Here is a 12,596-nt window from a genome sequence, read left to right as displayed (position 1 = left end):
CTCTAGTATAGAGGCTTCAGTATAGTTAGAACTGGAATATATTTTACGGGCAGGACTCCGAGAAAAAGGCACGATTACAAATCTGTCTGCTACTCCAGCGCCACAGACACTACCTTGGATTTATGGTTAGGCTACTGATATTACAGACTCGTGGTCGAGGCCATAGATTCTAACACGAACCTCAGTCAGATAAAGGATCAGTGACAGTGAGGCAGGTAGACCAGACTAACATATTCAACTTAACAACCTCTCTGCCCCTGCACTCTCTGTGACTAGGACATGGAGAGGGGGGGATGCATTTTAGCCATTTCGCGTCTACCTGACGCCACGAGGTCGAGAGCCACTGGTTTAATCTTTGACTATCTATTGTATTCAGTGAGCTTATCACATGTTTTCATATGTGAAAAGTAACCAAATAAATGTAGTGAAGTAAAAAGTACAATAGTTATAATTAGAGATGTATTGGAGTATAATGTTGCATAAAAGTTAAGTTCAAGTACCTAAAAACTGTAGTGAAACACAGCACATGATCTACATGACTAAGTGTAGCTCGTAAAAATGAAGGATTAGAGTCATTACTATATAAAAATCCTCTGAATCTCCACCTGTCTGTGATTTAAAGTGAAATCCCAGTGTCTTATAACTTGCAGCAAGCCCACATACTGTATACTTGAGCAAGGAAATGCTTTTATGCATATGCTTATACTCTGAATGAACCCGTTTGTGGTCAGACCCGTCAATCAAATGACATGTCATTACAGTCTAAAGACTTAATCAAGTGTTTTTCTCACAAACATCATTGTAATTACGTTGCGCTCCGCCAAGCCCCGCGTGGATTCGCAGCTATTTTTAGGGAAAACCGGCCGAGACTGACGAGCAGTTTGTCCTCCTGAGACAAAACCCCATCTACATCACCGCCAGGCAACTCTGCATTTGCAATACAAGTGAATCTTATTTTTCTTTGAAACGATAGGACGTTGCAGTGAAATTGCATAAGCCAACTGTAGGTTACGGGAAGGCCACAATCTTATCTTCTAAAAAACCACAGACACAAAGGTGTTTCACTATCAGGACAAACAATCGACACAAACCACGTTTAGTTTCACAATCGCGGTTTCTCCAGCGAACACTCTCAGGTCGGACTGTGACGTTTTCTCGGAAGAGATCATGACCTGACCCCGTACAAGTTTCCTCTTATTCTGCTTGTATTTAAGAATTAAAAAAACTGCAGTCAGGATTATTGTTAAAGGAGGATGTTCAAGGCATAAAGTGCACAACTCGAGCCTTTGTTCAGGTGCTCGACAGGAAAGAGTTTGTCACTGATTAATAAACCCCATCAAATAAACAGGATAGCGGTCGGAGTGCCACACAGAAGGAGGTCTTCGGGTGAAAGGTTGGAGAGAGTTCAGAGGCTTTTTTTTTTTGTCTTTAATCGAACCGTTGTTGTGAGAGTCAGTCGAGCTGATTGTTCTAAAATTAGAAATCAGCTTGGTCATGCTGACTGGAGAACTGAGGCTGTTTTTTTTTTTTTTTTCTCTCTCTCAGAATGTCTTCAAAATGTGAAATATTTCATCATGGCATAAACACTTTCTGGCACAAAATTATAAATCACACCGTTAAAATTATACACAGCCTGTCAGGGAACAGCTCCTAACTCCCATGATGCCTTGCTTTTAAGAAGCGCTGAGATCTTTGAGGAGAGGTTGGAGAGAGTTCAGAGGGGTTTCAAAAGCCCAAACTGAGGCAGCGGGGGAAGTTCAGCGCGCTGTAAAAAGTTTACGAGCCGTAGCAGTTGCTAGTGTAGATGAAAGGTTTACAGTGAAGTCCTCATTCTGCAGAATGTACTTCAATGCTGCTGTAGACAGAGAACGATACAAATCAATGACATTTAAACTAAAACAAGCACACGTAAATCTTCACCCGTGCAGTGCGGCACTTCTTAAAAAGAGGCCATAGAAAATGAACCGCGGTCATAAAAAGAAAAGCACTGAGTGTGCAAACAGAATGAGGTCACGATGAAGTCAGTCATGAGCATCTCATGTGCCCTTTAAGTCACGTTAAGAGAAATAAGCACCCCAAAAAGACGATTCAGGCTTTATCTTCTCAAACCCCATGCTGATGGGAAAGTCGGGTGAAGTTTTGTAGACTACAAACATTTATGTAGCTTCACAGCAGAACAGTGTTGCAGCATTCTCCTAATCAACTGAGCTGGATGGAGACTTGTTTTAATCCCCAGCTAGATCCCTACTTTAATAAAAAGGGGTGTAAATAAAATATTTTTAAATCAATTTGGGATCTCAGGTCTTCTAGAGACTTAGATTATGCCAGACGAGCTGTTTGGAGCCATTATATGTTTTTTTTCTCAGTTGTACTTCTAAGTTTTGAAACAGGTCCCCATCTACTGTAAATGTTTAGGAGAATTCTGCAACACTGTTCTGCTGTGAAGCTCTAGAAAAGTTTTGCGGGGCTATGAAACTTCACCTGACTCTCCACTGGCGTGAGAGCGAGTAGATAACGACAGCATTTTCATTTTTTTGGGTGAACTTTTCCTTTAACAGATTTGTTCCATTTGGATTTACTGAGTGTCGAAAGGCTTTAAGGGTTTGATATTTTATATACTGCATTTAAACCATATTGCAAGTTCATAGCGGGACAGAATTGTGTGTGTGTGTGTGTGTGTGTGTGTGAGCGTTGCCCTAACCTGACCTCTCCATCTGCAGCACCGTGCGTCAGGGGTCAGGGTGAAACTCTAAACCAGCAGAGAAACTGGGTGAGCTGTTATATTTAGTGTCTGCACGGAACATCCACACAAGACTGCAAATTGAAAAGAATTAAATAATGTTTTTAATGGTTTAAATATATGATTAAAAAAAATAAATAAAATACTTTAATCATTTACATTTGCCAGCTTGGAGGGGGACATGACTTTTAAGCTCCACTCTTTACAACCCTTTTTTTTTTTAGAGAGAGAGAGAATAGGTCCTCAGCTACTAATCAAACACTCATGTCTGCACACTATTAAACATGTTTGGTCAGTGTGGGCTTTCTGATGTTTATCCACATCACTATATATATATCTAGCCTGGGTGATGATCATACCCATCATGACTCAATGGGACAGCCCAGTGTGAGGAAGCAGAGGGAGCTGATGTGAGACTAAGCACGTTTGCATCAGGCTGCAGCGTGTCACATTATCACGGGAAACAGCGTAGACCTGTCTGAAGTGCTACGAAACTGATAGTAACTATCCGAAATAATAAGTACGCCATGGTGAGAAATGAACGAAAATGACACTTAAAAAAAGCTAAATACATTACATACAGTACTTAGGCCTTATGGAAAATCGTCGAGTGACTACTGCTGCATACGCGATTCATTATAAAACGTTAATAAGAAGTAAGAAATAGCTTTAAAAAGTGTTTGAAAATAAAAAAGTTGAAATATAAATAAACACATCGATACTTATTTGCTGCTGCGGTGTCATTAGAGATTTAACAAACGCAATTAAGCGGACAATAATCTAAATTTGAGAAGTATTACGCTTAATTCGATGATAATAAACTGATAATGAAATAAGCATCCTGAAGAACAGAGTGACCACAGGGGGGCGCCGCGGCTGCCTCTCTCTCCTTGTGTGTGTGTATGTGTGTGTGTAGTTTGTATTGCGTCCGCATGTCGTCACCGCAGTCACGTTGCTTCCCGGCCGGGCGGGGTTAAATAGCGGATGTGTGCCGCACACCGGCAGATTAGCCCCGGCTCAGAGAGCGCTGCAGACATTGTGAACGGCCCGGTTCATTCCGCCTGAAAGGAGGAGGCTCCTGCTGAAAACAAAGCCAAGCGCACCGGCACCTTTTTTTCTTTTCTCTACTTTTCCCCGGGATATAAGCGGCTCGGTTCTCGTGTGCTGTGCGGAATGCCCAGAGAGCTGACCCAGAACAGGATCCAAAAGATCTGGATTCCCACCAAGGATGACAAGCCGGCACCCCGGAGAGGTGAGACTTCTATCGCATTCTTAAAGATGACTACTGAGGAATGACAGTCGCGGTATTTAATATAATGGCCCTCTTCTTCTTTACGGTTGACTTATTGCTTAGTTAATTTGAAACATAAGCGTGTGACTGTGGAGCCTGTGGCATTACCAGTCCACTTCTAACACCGTAATACAACTATACAGCGACCGAATTTGTGTGTCTATTGAGCTAAACATCGATTGAAATCTGCGTTTTCACCACAGTTAGCTTAAAAAGCTACTCTTCCGCTGTGAGGTACACCTGCTCTGCGCCGGTCTCGCGACTCATCACTTCCATCGATCAGCGGTCCTCCATCAGCACGCGCGGCACGTCACGGCCCTCCCCGGTCACCATGGTTACCGCAGCCCCTTGTAGCCGGTGTCTGACGCCTTTTGAAGCAGTACCGCGTTGTAATTGGTCGGCCGGCAGCTCGTGTGCATGGCGCGACCCTGTCTCGTGTCTGGCTCTGCACCAGAGAGACCGCCGGGAAGGGTTGTTAATGAGGGATGTGGGCTCCGAAGACAGGGTTTGTAAAGCAACTTATGACCAAGAAATGTTGGGTTTAAATCTGTTAAGAAATGAGACACGGACACGGAGATCGTCTTTCTAGGCAAAGGGGAAGAGCAGAAGTCAGCACACAAAAACTCCTGAGTTCCAATGAGCTGCTCTCCCCAAGCAAATTATGCTTTGGAGAAGCTGCCTCTCCTGGACTTTTGCTTTTCAAGATTTATTAAAGCCGCTGTTAAGGAGAGTAGGTTTAAAATGTCCAATTTAAAGGGGCACTTTAGTTCTGGAGAAGAAAGTCAAAATCGGAATTTTAATATCTGCAATATTAATGAGGTGAAAAACCCCCCAAAATATTTATTTTTTCTAAAACTGAATAAACAAGCTGCCTCAGAGGAAAATAAGGTCCCCAGAACACTGTTTGAAGCTAGAGAGGTGGCAGGGTCCGTGACAGATACAAAATAAAACACTATGAAATTGTGTCTCCCTTTAAGTCAGCTGAAATTGAAGAGAGTTTGTTTATTTCTTTTGTTTGGGCCGATGAGGATCTTTCTTTATTACTTGTTAAACGATCTGGCCCCAAACTACACAGGTTCCCCAAAAGATAAATGACACACCCGCAACTTTTCTCCTCAAACTTGGTTGCGTACATCTCTGCCAAAAATTGGAGCAACAGAGGAAGATTTCGCCCCGCTTCTCTTCTTTTTCTAGTGCTTTATTTTTCAATTCTTCAATTGGAAAGGATTTCAATCTAATGTGAAATATCAGAGCAGTTATATGATGAAGATATAAAAGGGAGAAGGGTTTTCTTCATGACTGAAATGATTTCATTCCTACACATCTGGATTCACGTTGGTGACTTCACCCTCTGCTGCTGCTCATTGATTATTCAGGGTTTAAGGATTCATTGTGGTTTATGGATCGATGAGAGGAAGAGAGCACTGACCCCCTCACTTTTTACCTGAAATGCATATCGATCTGAAGTAGGATGAGATGGAATGCTGCATAGGTGAGATGAATTGTTTGGGGAATGATTAGCCATATGTCAGTATTGATTTAGAGTCTGATCCATTTTTCCGCTGAAGCATGGTGGCTCTTGTGTTATGGAAACAAGATTAGCAGCGCTGCAAGGACGTATAATTAGCTCTCAGGGCGTTATCACGCCATGATGCTGATGCCTGCATTGATGGAGACCGAAAAGAATCCTGCATCGTTAAATTATTCTTGATTTTTAGGACTTACAGAAAATATATTTGCCCGACTATCCTCCCACTGTGTGAATCCAGGGCAGCCTGTAGAGATTCATCATATGATATAATACTCCTGAGGGCTTGAGTTACAGTACAGTATACAGTGTTTGGTCAAGTGAAAACGGCTCATCCTGGCTCGCGTAAGCTGGTTCAGAGTGCGCAGAAGTGGGTCAATGGGCATTGGGGTGGAAGTAAAAGGAGAGTCTGGCAGCAGCAGACACCCACATGCCCGCTGAGTGTGTCAGCATGTGGAGAATTAAGATTTTAGGCACAGAAGTAGTGGCTTTAGAGATTCAGTTCTTGGTGACCCATGGTTATTCGTGCCAGCTCTCTGGCTGCTGCTGCCCTCTCGGATTGCAGAGCACAAAATGTAAATTCAAGATGTACATTCTGTCCCTGTTGCAGTCAGTAGACGAGCACGGATTTCATGACATATCCCCCGCTGTCGTCCCTCTCCGCAGCAACTGGCGCCCCCCACTTCGTCAACCCCCCCACAGTCATCGTGATGGTGGGTCTTCCCGCTCGGGGCAAGACGTACATGTCCAAGAAGCTCACCCGATACCTCAACTGGATCGGCATGCCCACCAAAGGTACACGACACTCACAAACACATACAGTAATCATTGGTGTCATTAGTACAGGAAGACTTGCAGATTCCTTGAAGTGTTTTGCCTGACACAGCAACTCACGTCCCTGCCTCCTGGACGTTGTTTCATGCTTGTTGCCTCTTCTTTCTGTCTGTTGTAGTCTTCAATGTTGGAGAGTACCGCAGGGAAGCAGTCAAGAACTACAGCTCCTATGACTTCTTCAAGCCTGATAACGAGTGTGCCGTGAAAATCAGGCAGTAAGTTCAACACAAATACACAATCAGAGTCATCTTCTGTTTATGCTTTAATGGAAACACTGAATGTACATCCTTTCCTCTTCAGGCAGTGTGCCTTAGCAGCCTTGAGGGATGTCAAATCCTATCTGAAGGACGAGGGAGGCCAAGTAGCGGTGAGTTTCCCATCATGCATGATTAACTTTTCTAAAACTGTCCTAATGTGGGACATGATAATTAGCCTCATGTTCTGACGGAGCGGTTTCATGTTTCTTTCAGGTCTTCGATGCCACAAACACGACAAGAGAAAGGCGAGAGATGATACTCAAGTTCGGTGCTGAAAACAGCTTCAAGGTAAGTGTCCCTACGGCGACCTGGCGAGTTAAGGAATGACCTCGTGGACAACGCAGCATCTTTGAACTACTTTTCCTTTCTGTGCACAGATCTTTTTCATCGAGTCCGTTTGCGATGATCCCAGCGTCATTGCGTCGAACATCATGGTGAGTCACAGAACATGACATCACAATTTGTCCTGATGCTGTGTGAGACGTCATTAAACCTTTACAACTCTCTGGAATCAGGCGTGTGTTTTGCCGTCTGACAATCTTCCCTCCCTGCGCAGGAAGTGAAGGTGTCGTGTCCGGATTACAAGGACTGCAACAAGACTGATGCCATGTTGGATTTTCAGAGAAGAATTGAATGCTATAAAACCAGCTACCAGCCTCTGGACCCTGATCAGCACGACAGGTAGACAATCAGTGATTCTTGTTTTTCTCAGGACATCTATCAGTTTCCAATACAAATTCTCATGCAGTCCCGTTCCCCCCTCCAGAGATCTGTCCTTCATCAAGGTGATAGACGTAGGTCGGCGTTACCTCGTCAACCGCATCCAGGATCACATTCAGAGTAAGATCGTCTACTACCTGATGAACATCCACGTCCAGCCCCGAACCATCTACTTGTGTCGGCATGGAGAGAGCAGCGACAACCTGGAGGGGCGGCTGGGTGGCGACGCAGGCCTGTCAGCACGGGGGAAACAGGTACAAACAGTCGCAGACAGAACCCTTCAAAGTGAACAAGATGACAAGACTTTTAACAGCATAAACCATCAACTTCCTGTTTCCTCCCTGCTGTAGTTCTCGGCTGCCCTGGCCCGGTTTGTGGAGGAGCAGCAACTGGAGGATCTGAAGGTTTGGACCAGCCAGCTGTGCCGCAGCATCCAGACTGCTGAGCACCTGGGAGTCCCTTACGAACAGTGGAAGGCTCTCAACGAGATTGACGCTGTGAGTATCGCACTTTCGCAGTCCAACACATCACACAGCTATATTTGTGATGGTCAAACTCAAGTATTATCCTTTTGGGTGTTCTCAGGGAGTCTGTGAAGAGATGACGTATGATGAGGTGAAGGAGAAATTCCCGGATGAGTTTGCTTTGAGAGATGAAGATAAATTCTACTATCGCTACCCTGCTGGAGAGGTACACACACACTCCACTTTGGACTGTCACACTCAACATAGCATTTGATTTAACTGCATTGAAAAAATTTAACTAACAACAATAATTCTTGCAGTCCTACCAGGATCTGGTCCAGCGTGTTGAGCCGGTCATCATGGAGCTGGAGAGGCAAGAGAACGTCCTGGTTGTTTGCCACCAGGCTGTCATGCGCTGCCTGCTGGCCTACTTTCTGGATAAGAGTGCAGGTTGGTACTACATCTCCCATAATCCCTCTGTATTAGTGTCATAATCAGTTGCAGTACCTGAGTCCAATGCGGTTGTATTCATATCTACGTTTTCCTTGGATTGGTTGTTCCAGATGAGATGCCCTACCTCAAGTGTCCACTCCACACAGTGCTGAAGCTCACACCGGTCGCCTATGGGTGCAAAGTGGAGTCCATCTCTCTGAATGTGGAGGCGGTGAACACCCACAGAGAACGACCTGAGGTAATACTTGATAAACTGGGAATTTTCTGCTCATCCCTCACAGAACCGAAGTCAATGTCACTTCCTTTATCACCTGGATATAACTGATTTCTAAGTCTAAATGTTGTTTGTATGATTTGTATTACCCCCCAGGAGGTGAAGAGGGGTCCAGGCACCTTGATCAGGAGAAACAGCGTGACTCCTCTGACAAGCCCCGAGTCAAACATCAAGAAACCTCGCATCGATGATCTGGACGAGCCTCCCATTCAGGAGGTGCCTCCGTCAGTCGCCTCGCTGGCACTCTGCAGCCCCTCACACCTTCCTCTTGCTCTGGCCGGACAGGTACAATTCTCATAAACACACAGGAACAAACTTCATGCATTCTATGTTTAGTAATGACTAGGAATCAAGTGGTGCGTTTCATAAGGCCAGAACCAAATTATTTAGGGTCAAATCAAGAGAGGAGACCTCTCCAAAGAGCATTTAGGACAGCAAAAGACACTACAAAAACAAAACCTCTCCTTTATCTGTTCCTTTCTCTGTATAGACTGCATGTATGTTGCTCATTTGTTTCCTGTCCTCTTTCCCTCTGCTGCCTTCTCTTCCTCTGCACCATACAGCACTGGCTGGGCAAAGTTTGCCTGTAAGTATTTGCTCAATTCACTATTTATGGCCATGTCACTCTTTTTTTTTTTTTTATTTCACCCCTTCACTCCTTTCCTGTGGCTTCCTGTTTGTTTACATTGTGTTCACCGCGCTCATTTATTTTCTTAGACTTCCACAGTACTTAACTGAGAACAGCACACTTGCATCTCATTCTGAAGTCTACTTCTGGAAAGAAATATACATAAAAATTCAATTTCAGATATTTTATCTTTTTAGTAGATACATTAATGAGTATTTATTATCATAGACGCAACACCTTTAAGTAAACTGACTTTTTTTTGCCTAAATACAGTATGTTCCTTACGGACACTAATCCAGTTAGTCTGTACTATTTCAGTCTTGTTTCACAGGAAATGAAGAATGATGAAAGTATTTTAGTAGTAGCAGTGTTTCCTGTGTGGGAGGGAAAAGAAAATGAACATACTGTTACTGCTCATAGGAAACACCTCTAGTTTACATTCCTGTGATTCCTGTGCTGTCGTCATCAAAACACTCTGCTTGTTGTACTACGCTGATTCATGCTGCTGACTGTCCTGTTCTTGTCTCTGTGTTTGGCTTATTTCTGGCCTGTCTTGTCCTGTTTAAAGACGAACCACCCTCCAATATCTGAAAGTGATTTCACTCTTAGTCTTTCAAAGGTAAACACACTGTAGAGGCTTTGCAGTTGCTTCATAGTTCTGCTAGCAGCCGCATAAATGACACAAATACGTTCAAATAACAACCAGACTTAACCAGACAACTAAACAAGTTTTTGATCTATTAACCATACTATCATCTAACTCGCTAGAAGTCTAGACACAAATGTAACATGCTAAAAGCTAGCTTCCTCTAGATGCACTCAGTTTGTGCTAATTCAGTGTGCTAACAATTAAAAACAATTACAGTCAGTTAGTTAGCATGCTAACAACCAGACGAGCTGAAATAGAAGGATGAGTGATGTGACAACACTCCATTCAGAAAACAAGTTTTTTGTGATGGAAAATAAGCCCAACTATTCATTAACTAGCTAGCAGGCTCATGTAGCAAACACACTAGCCAAGATTCACTAGACCATCTTGGGACAATTATAAAAGTGTTGATCAAGGCTGGGTCTCTTCCATAGGCAACCAAATATTTGTCTGGGGGTGGTTAAACAAACCTGCATTAAACTTAATTAACTTCACCAGGGGAGAATGGCGTGTCTGCGCTAGTTCTGCTGTCGCAGTGGAAAAAGGTGGATAGCGATGTTGGGTGTGTGAGGATCTTGTCAGCTTCATTCATAATCACTTGAGGATTAACTCCGTGCAGGCTCTCACACACTCAGAGTCAGCCACAACAACCTATTCACACACTCATGAACTCACTGCTAGTTTTCACAGCCTCTAAAAATATCAAAGAGGACATCAGAGCCTGAGAAAATACCTGTGATGTAACCCGTGGTTAAGAGATTACACTACATGAGAGAGTATCATTAGGCCTGGGGATATATATTATTTTCAATTTGTGCAATAGCACTGTGTTTAGTGTGATTGTTGCACTTCTAGCAGCTGAATGTAATGTGTTGGATGGATAATATTTGCAGTGACAGGGATGGCATCTAAGGTTTTAACCGGATATGTTTCTTTTTTTGTGTGTTTACAGAACCTGAGGAGGAGCTCATCTGGCCGCCATGACGTCCTGCAGCTCTGCCAGTGAAATTGTACCAATGTCCCACCTGGCTCAAGAGGCCAGGAAGCGGTTCGCCTGACGAAGACTCACTACAGACGATAACATGAAGCAAGAAGGAGAGCTATTTTTCAAAAAGCAACATTTCTCAGCCTGTAAATTCGGTTAATGTTGCATCGTTGTGTCGGCCGAGGGCACATGTTATTGTACCTTTTCGGTTATTTCACTTCTGTTCTATGAGATATTTATGTCATATCAAAGCAAGACTCTTAAATCCTCCCTTTCTTGCTATTGTTAGACATTTCCTCTCTCTCCGGGACGGATGAATCTGTCTTCTGGGAAACCTTCATCAACTTCACGTGATTAATGTATCCAGGCTGAAAGAGGCGAACTGTGACTCATTAAATCAACAGTCATTCCTGTTGTATCTCACAGCTCAGACAGAGGGCTCTCTGCGAAAACCAGTTTCTTCTGGTTTGTTATTTTAGAGAGACCAACCCTTCACTCCCAGATACAACTTTCATCTCATCTGTTTTTTTTTTGTTTTGTTTGTTTTTTTAACTTCTGGTTGCACTTTTAATTTAACAAAAAGGATAAGGTATTTAGTTTACATGGTAAACTTTTTGGCACTTCTTTGGAAGCACTAGCGTTTTTCATGTACATGTTTTTTCTAAAAAAACGGAGCGTTGTGATTCAACTGACTCCTTTATATGCTGACATGCTACAAAATAAGCGATTATTTTGCACAGTGGGGGATACATTTTTACTTCTGTTTGTGTGTTTTTGTGTCACTATGTGTTTTTCATGTTACTTCACAGTAATGGAGGGGATTTTTGCCGTAGAGTGCCTGTAGTGCTTGTTTTGCAAGCCTGACGCCGCTTCTCTCGCTGCCTCTCTGGGGTCGATTGCTCGAGGAGAGGCGCCACATTTCACCTAATAACTCCACATATCATTTCAATATTTCACTCTTCACAGTTTGAGTATTTATGTGTCTTTTGTTTTTAGTTTTAATGCTAATCATTTGACAGAGTTCGCTCCACTGATTGGACAGTTTTATTTTCAAGTTTATTTTCCTTTATTTCCCCTTTGCTGCCGTTGTCTGCTACGCACAAATGTACGCACATATATTTTTATGACAACAATGCGTGCTGTTAATAATATCTTTGTAAATGTTAATGTACATACAGTATAACTGGAGATGGATGGGAGATGACTTGAAACTGTCCGGGGATTCGTTTTAATGAAAATGCGTCTGTTTTTGTACTAATGTGTTGGGAATGAATGGAAACAATGATCCGCTGAGAAAGAAGCCGTCGCTTACCTCTCTCTGTAAAACTTTTGTTAACGTGTTTGTTTGAGAAACTTGAACTGTGTTTTTGTAAAAAACTTTTATTATATTCTTTATTTATTTTTATGTAGTTTTGGATGACTGCTTGGAGCGAAGGCCCTTGTCTTAATCAGAGGACTATGCATGAGAGGACAGTATGTTGTACAGTTGATTTTGCATCTGCTGGACCAATAAATGAACTCCAGGATAACATACAGTCCGTTGTTTGCCTCTCTTCATTACGTCAGCCCTTTGTGTTTCCATTTATGGAGCTAATCTGTGGTGTACACAGCCTGTTCTGGCAGCCTTCCCTATCTTGCCCATTCACAAAATCCATGAGTCACACACTGTGAGACGCATGCCGCTTATCAGACTCATCGTGAATATGTGCATTCAGGAAGTTGCTGGGAAACTGCAGCAGAGGGGATAACAACAACAACCTCTCTCTCCTACAC

At 43.1% G+C, this 12,596-nt stretch overlaps 1 protein-coding gene across 3 annotated transcripts; it reads left to right on the top strand.

Annotated features, from left to right (window-relative positions):
- Positions 1–3,713: 3,713 nt before the first annotated feature.
- On the top strand, positions 3,714–12,358 carry pfkfb3 (6-phosphofructo-2-kinase/fructose-2,6-biphosphatase 3). Of its 3 annotated transcripts, XM_030440511.1 has the most exons (16): positions 3,714–3,992; positions 6,226–6,354; positions 6,512–6,608; positions 6,694–6,760; positions 6,864–6,938; positions 7,028–7,084; positions 7,207–7,331; positions 7,417–7,624; positions 7,721–7,867; positions 7,956–8,060; positions 8,155–8,284; positions 8,398–8,525; positions 8,658–8,846; positions 9,125–9,147; positions 9,758–9,808; positions 10,791–12,358. In XM_030440511.1, the coding sequence occupies exons 1-16, from the start codon at positions 3,914–3,916 to the stop codon at positions 10,795–10,797; spliced, it is 1,617 nt and encodes a 538-aa protein (XP_030296371.1). In that variant the 5' UTR covers positions 3,714–3,913; the 3' UTR covers positions 10,798–12,358. The 3 variants fall into 3 exon arrangements, with proteins under 3 accessions (XP_030296371.1, XP_030296373.1, XP_030296372.1); XM_030440513.1 differs by lacking the exon at positions 9,758–9,808; XM_030440512.1 differs by lacking the exons at positions 9,125–9,147; positions 9,758–9,808.
- Positions 12,359–12,596: the final 238 nt, after the last annotated feature.

This window comes from Sparus aurata, chromosome 14 (assembly GCF_900880675.1).
Source record: "Sparus aurata chromosome 14, fSpaAur1.1, whole genome shotgun sequence".
Classification (NCBI taxonomy): Eukaryota; Metazoa; Chordata; class Actinopteri; order Spariformes; family Sparidae; genus Sparus; species Sparus aurata.
The sequence above is the reverse complement of the archived record's forward strand: the minus strand, read 5'-3'. Positions and strand labels throughout refer to the sequence as shown.

Excerpts from the sequence above, each read along its gene's own strand:
- pfkfb3 (XM_030440511.1), top strand. The coding sequence starts at position 3,914 with ATGCCCAGAGAGCTGACCCAGAACAGGATCCAAAAGATCTGGATTCCC. Across the intron at positions 7,868-7,955 it reads CTCTCAACGAGATTGACGCT|GGAGTCTGTGAAGAGATGAC; the intron begins GTGAGTATCGCA and ends GGGTGTTCTCAG. Across the intron at positions 8,847-9,124 it reads CTCTTGCTCTGGCCGGACAG|CACTGGCTGGGCAAAGTTTG; the intron begins GTACAATTCTCA and ends TGCACCATACAG.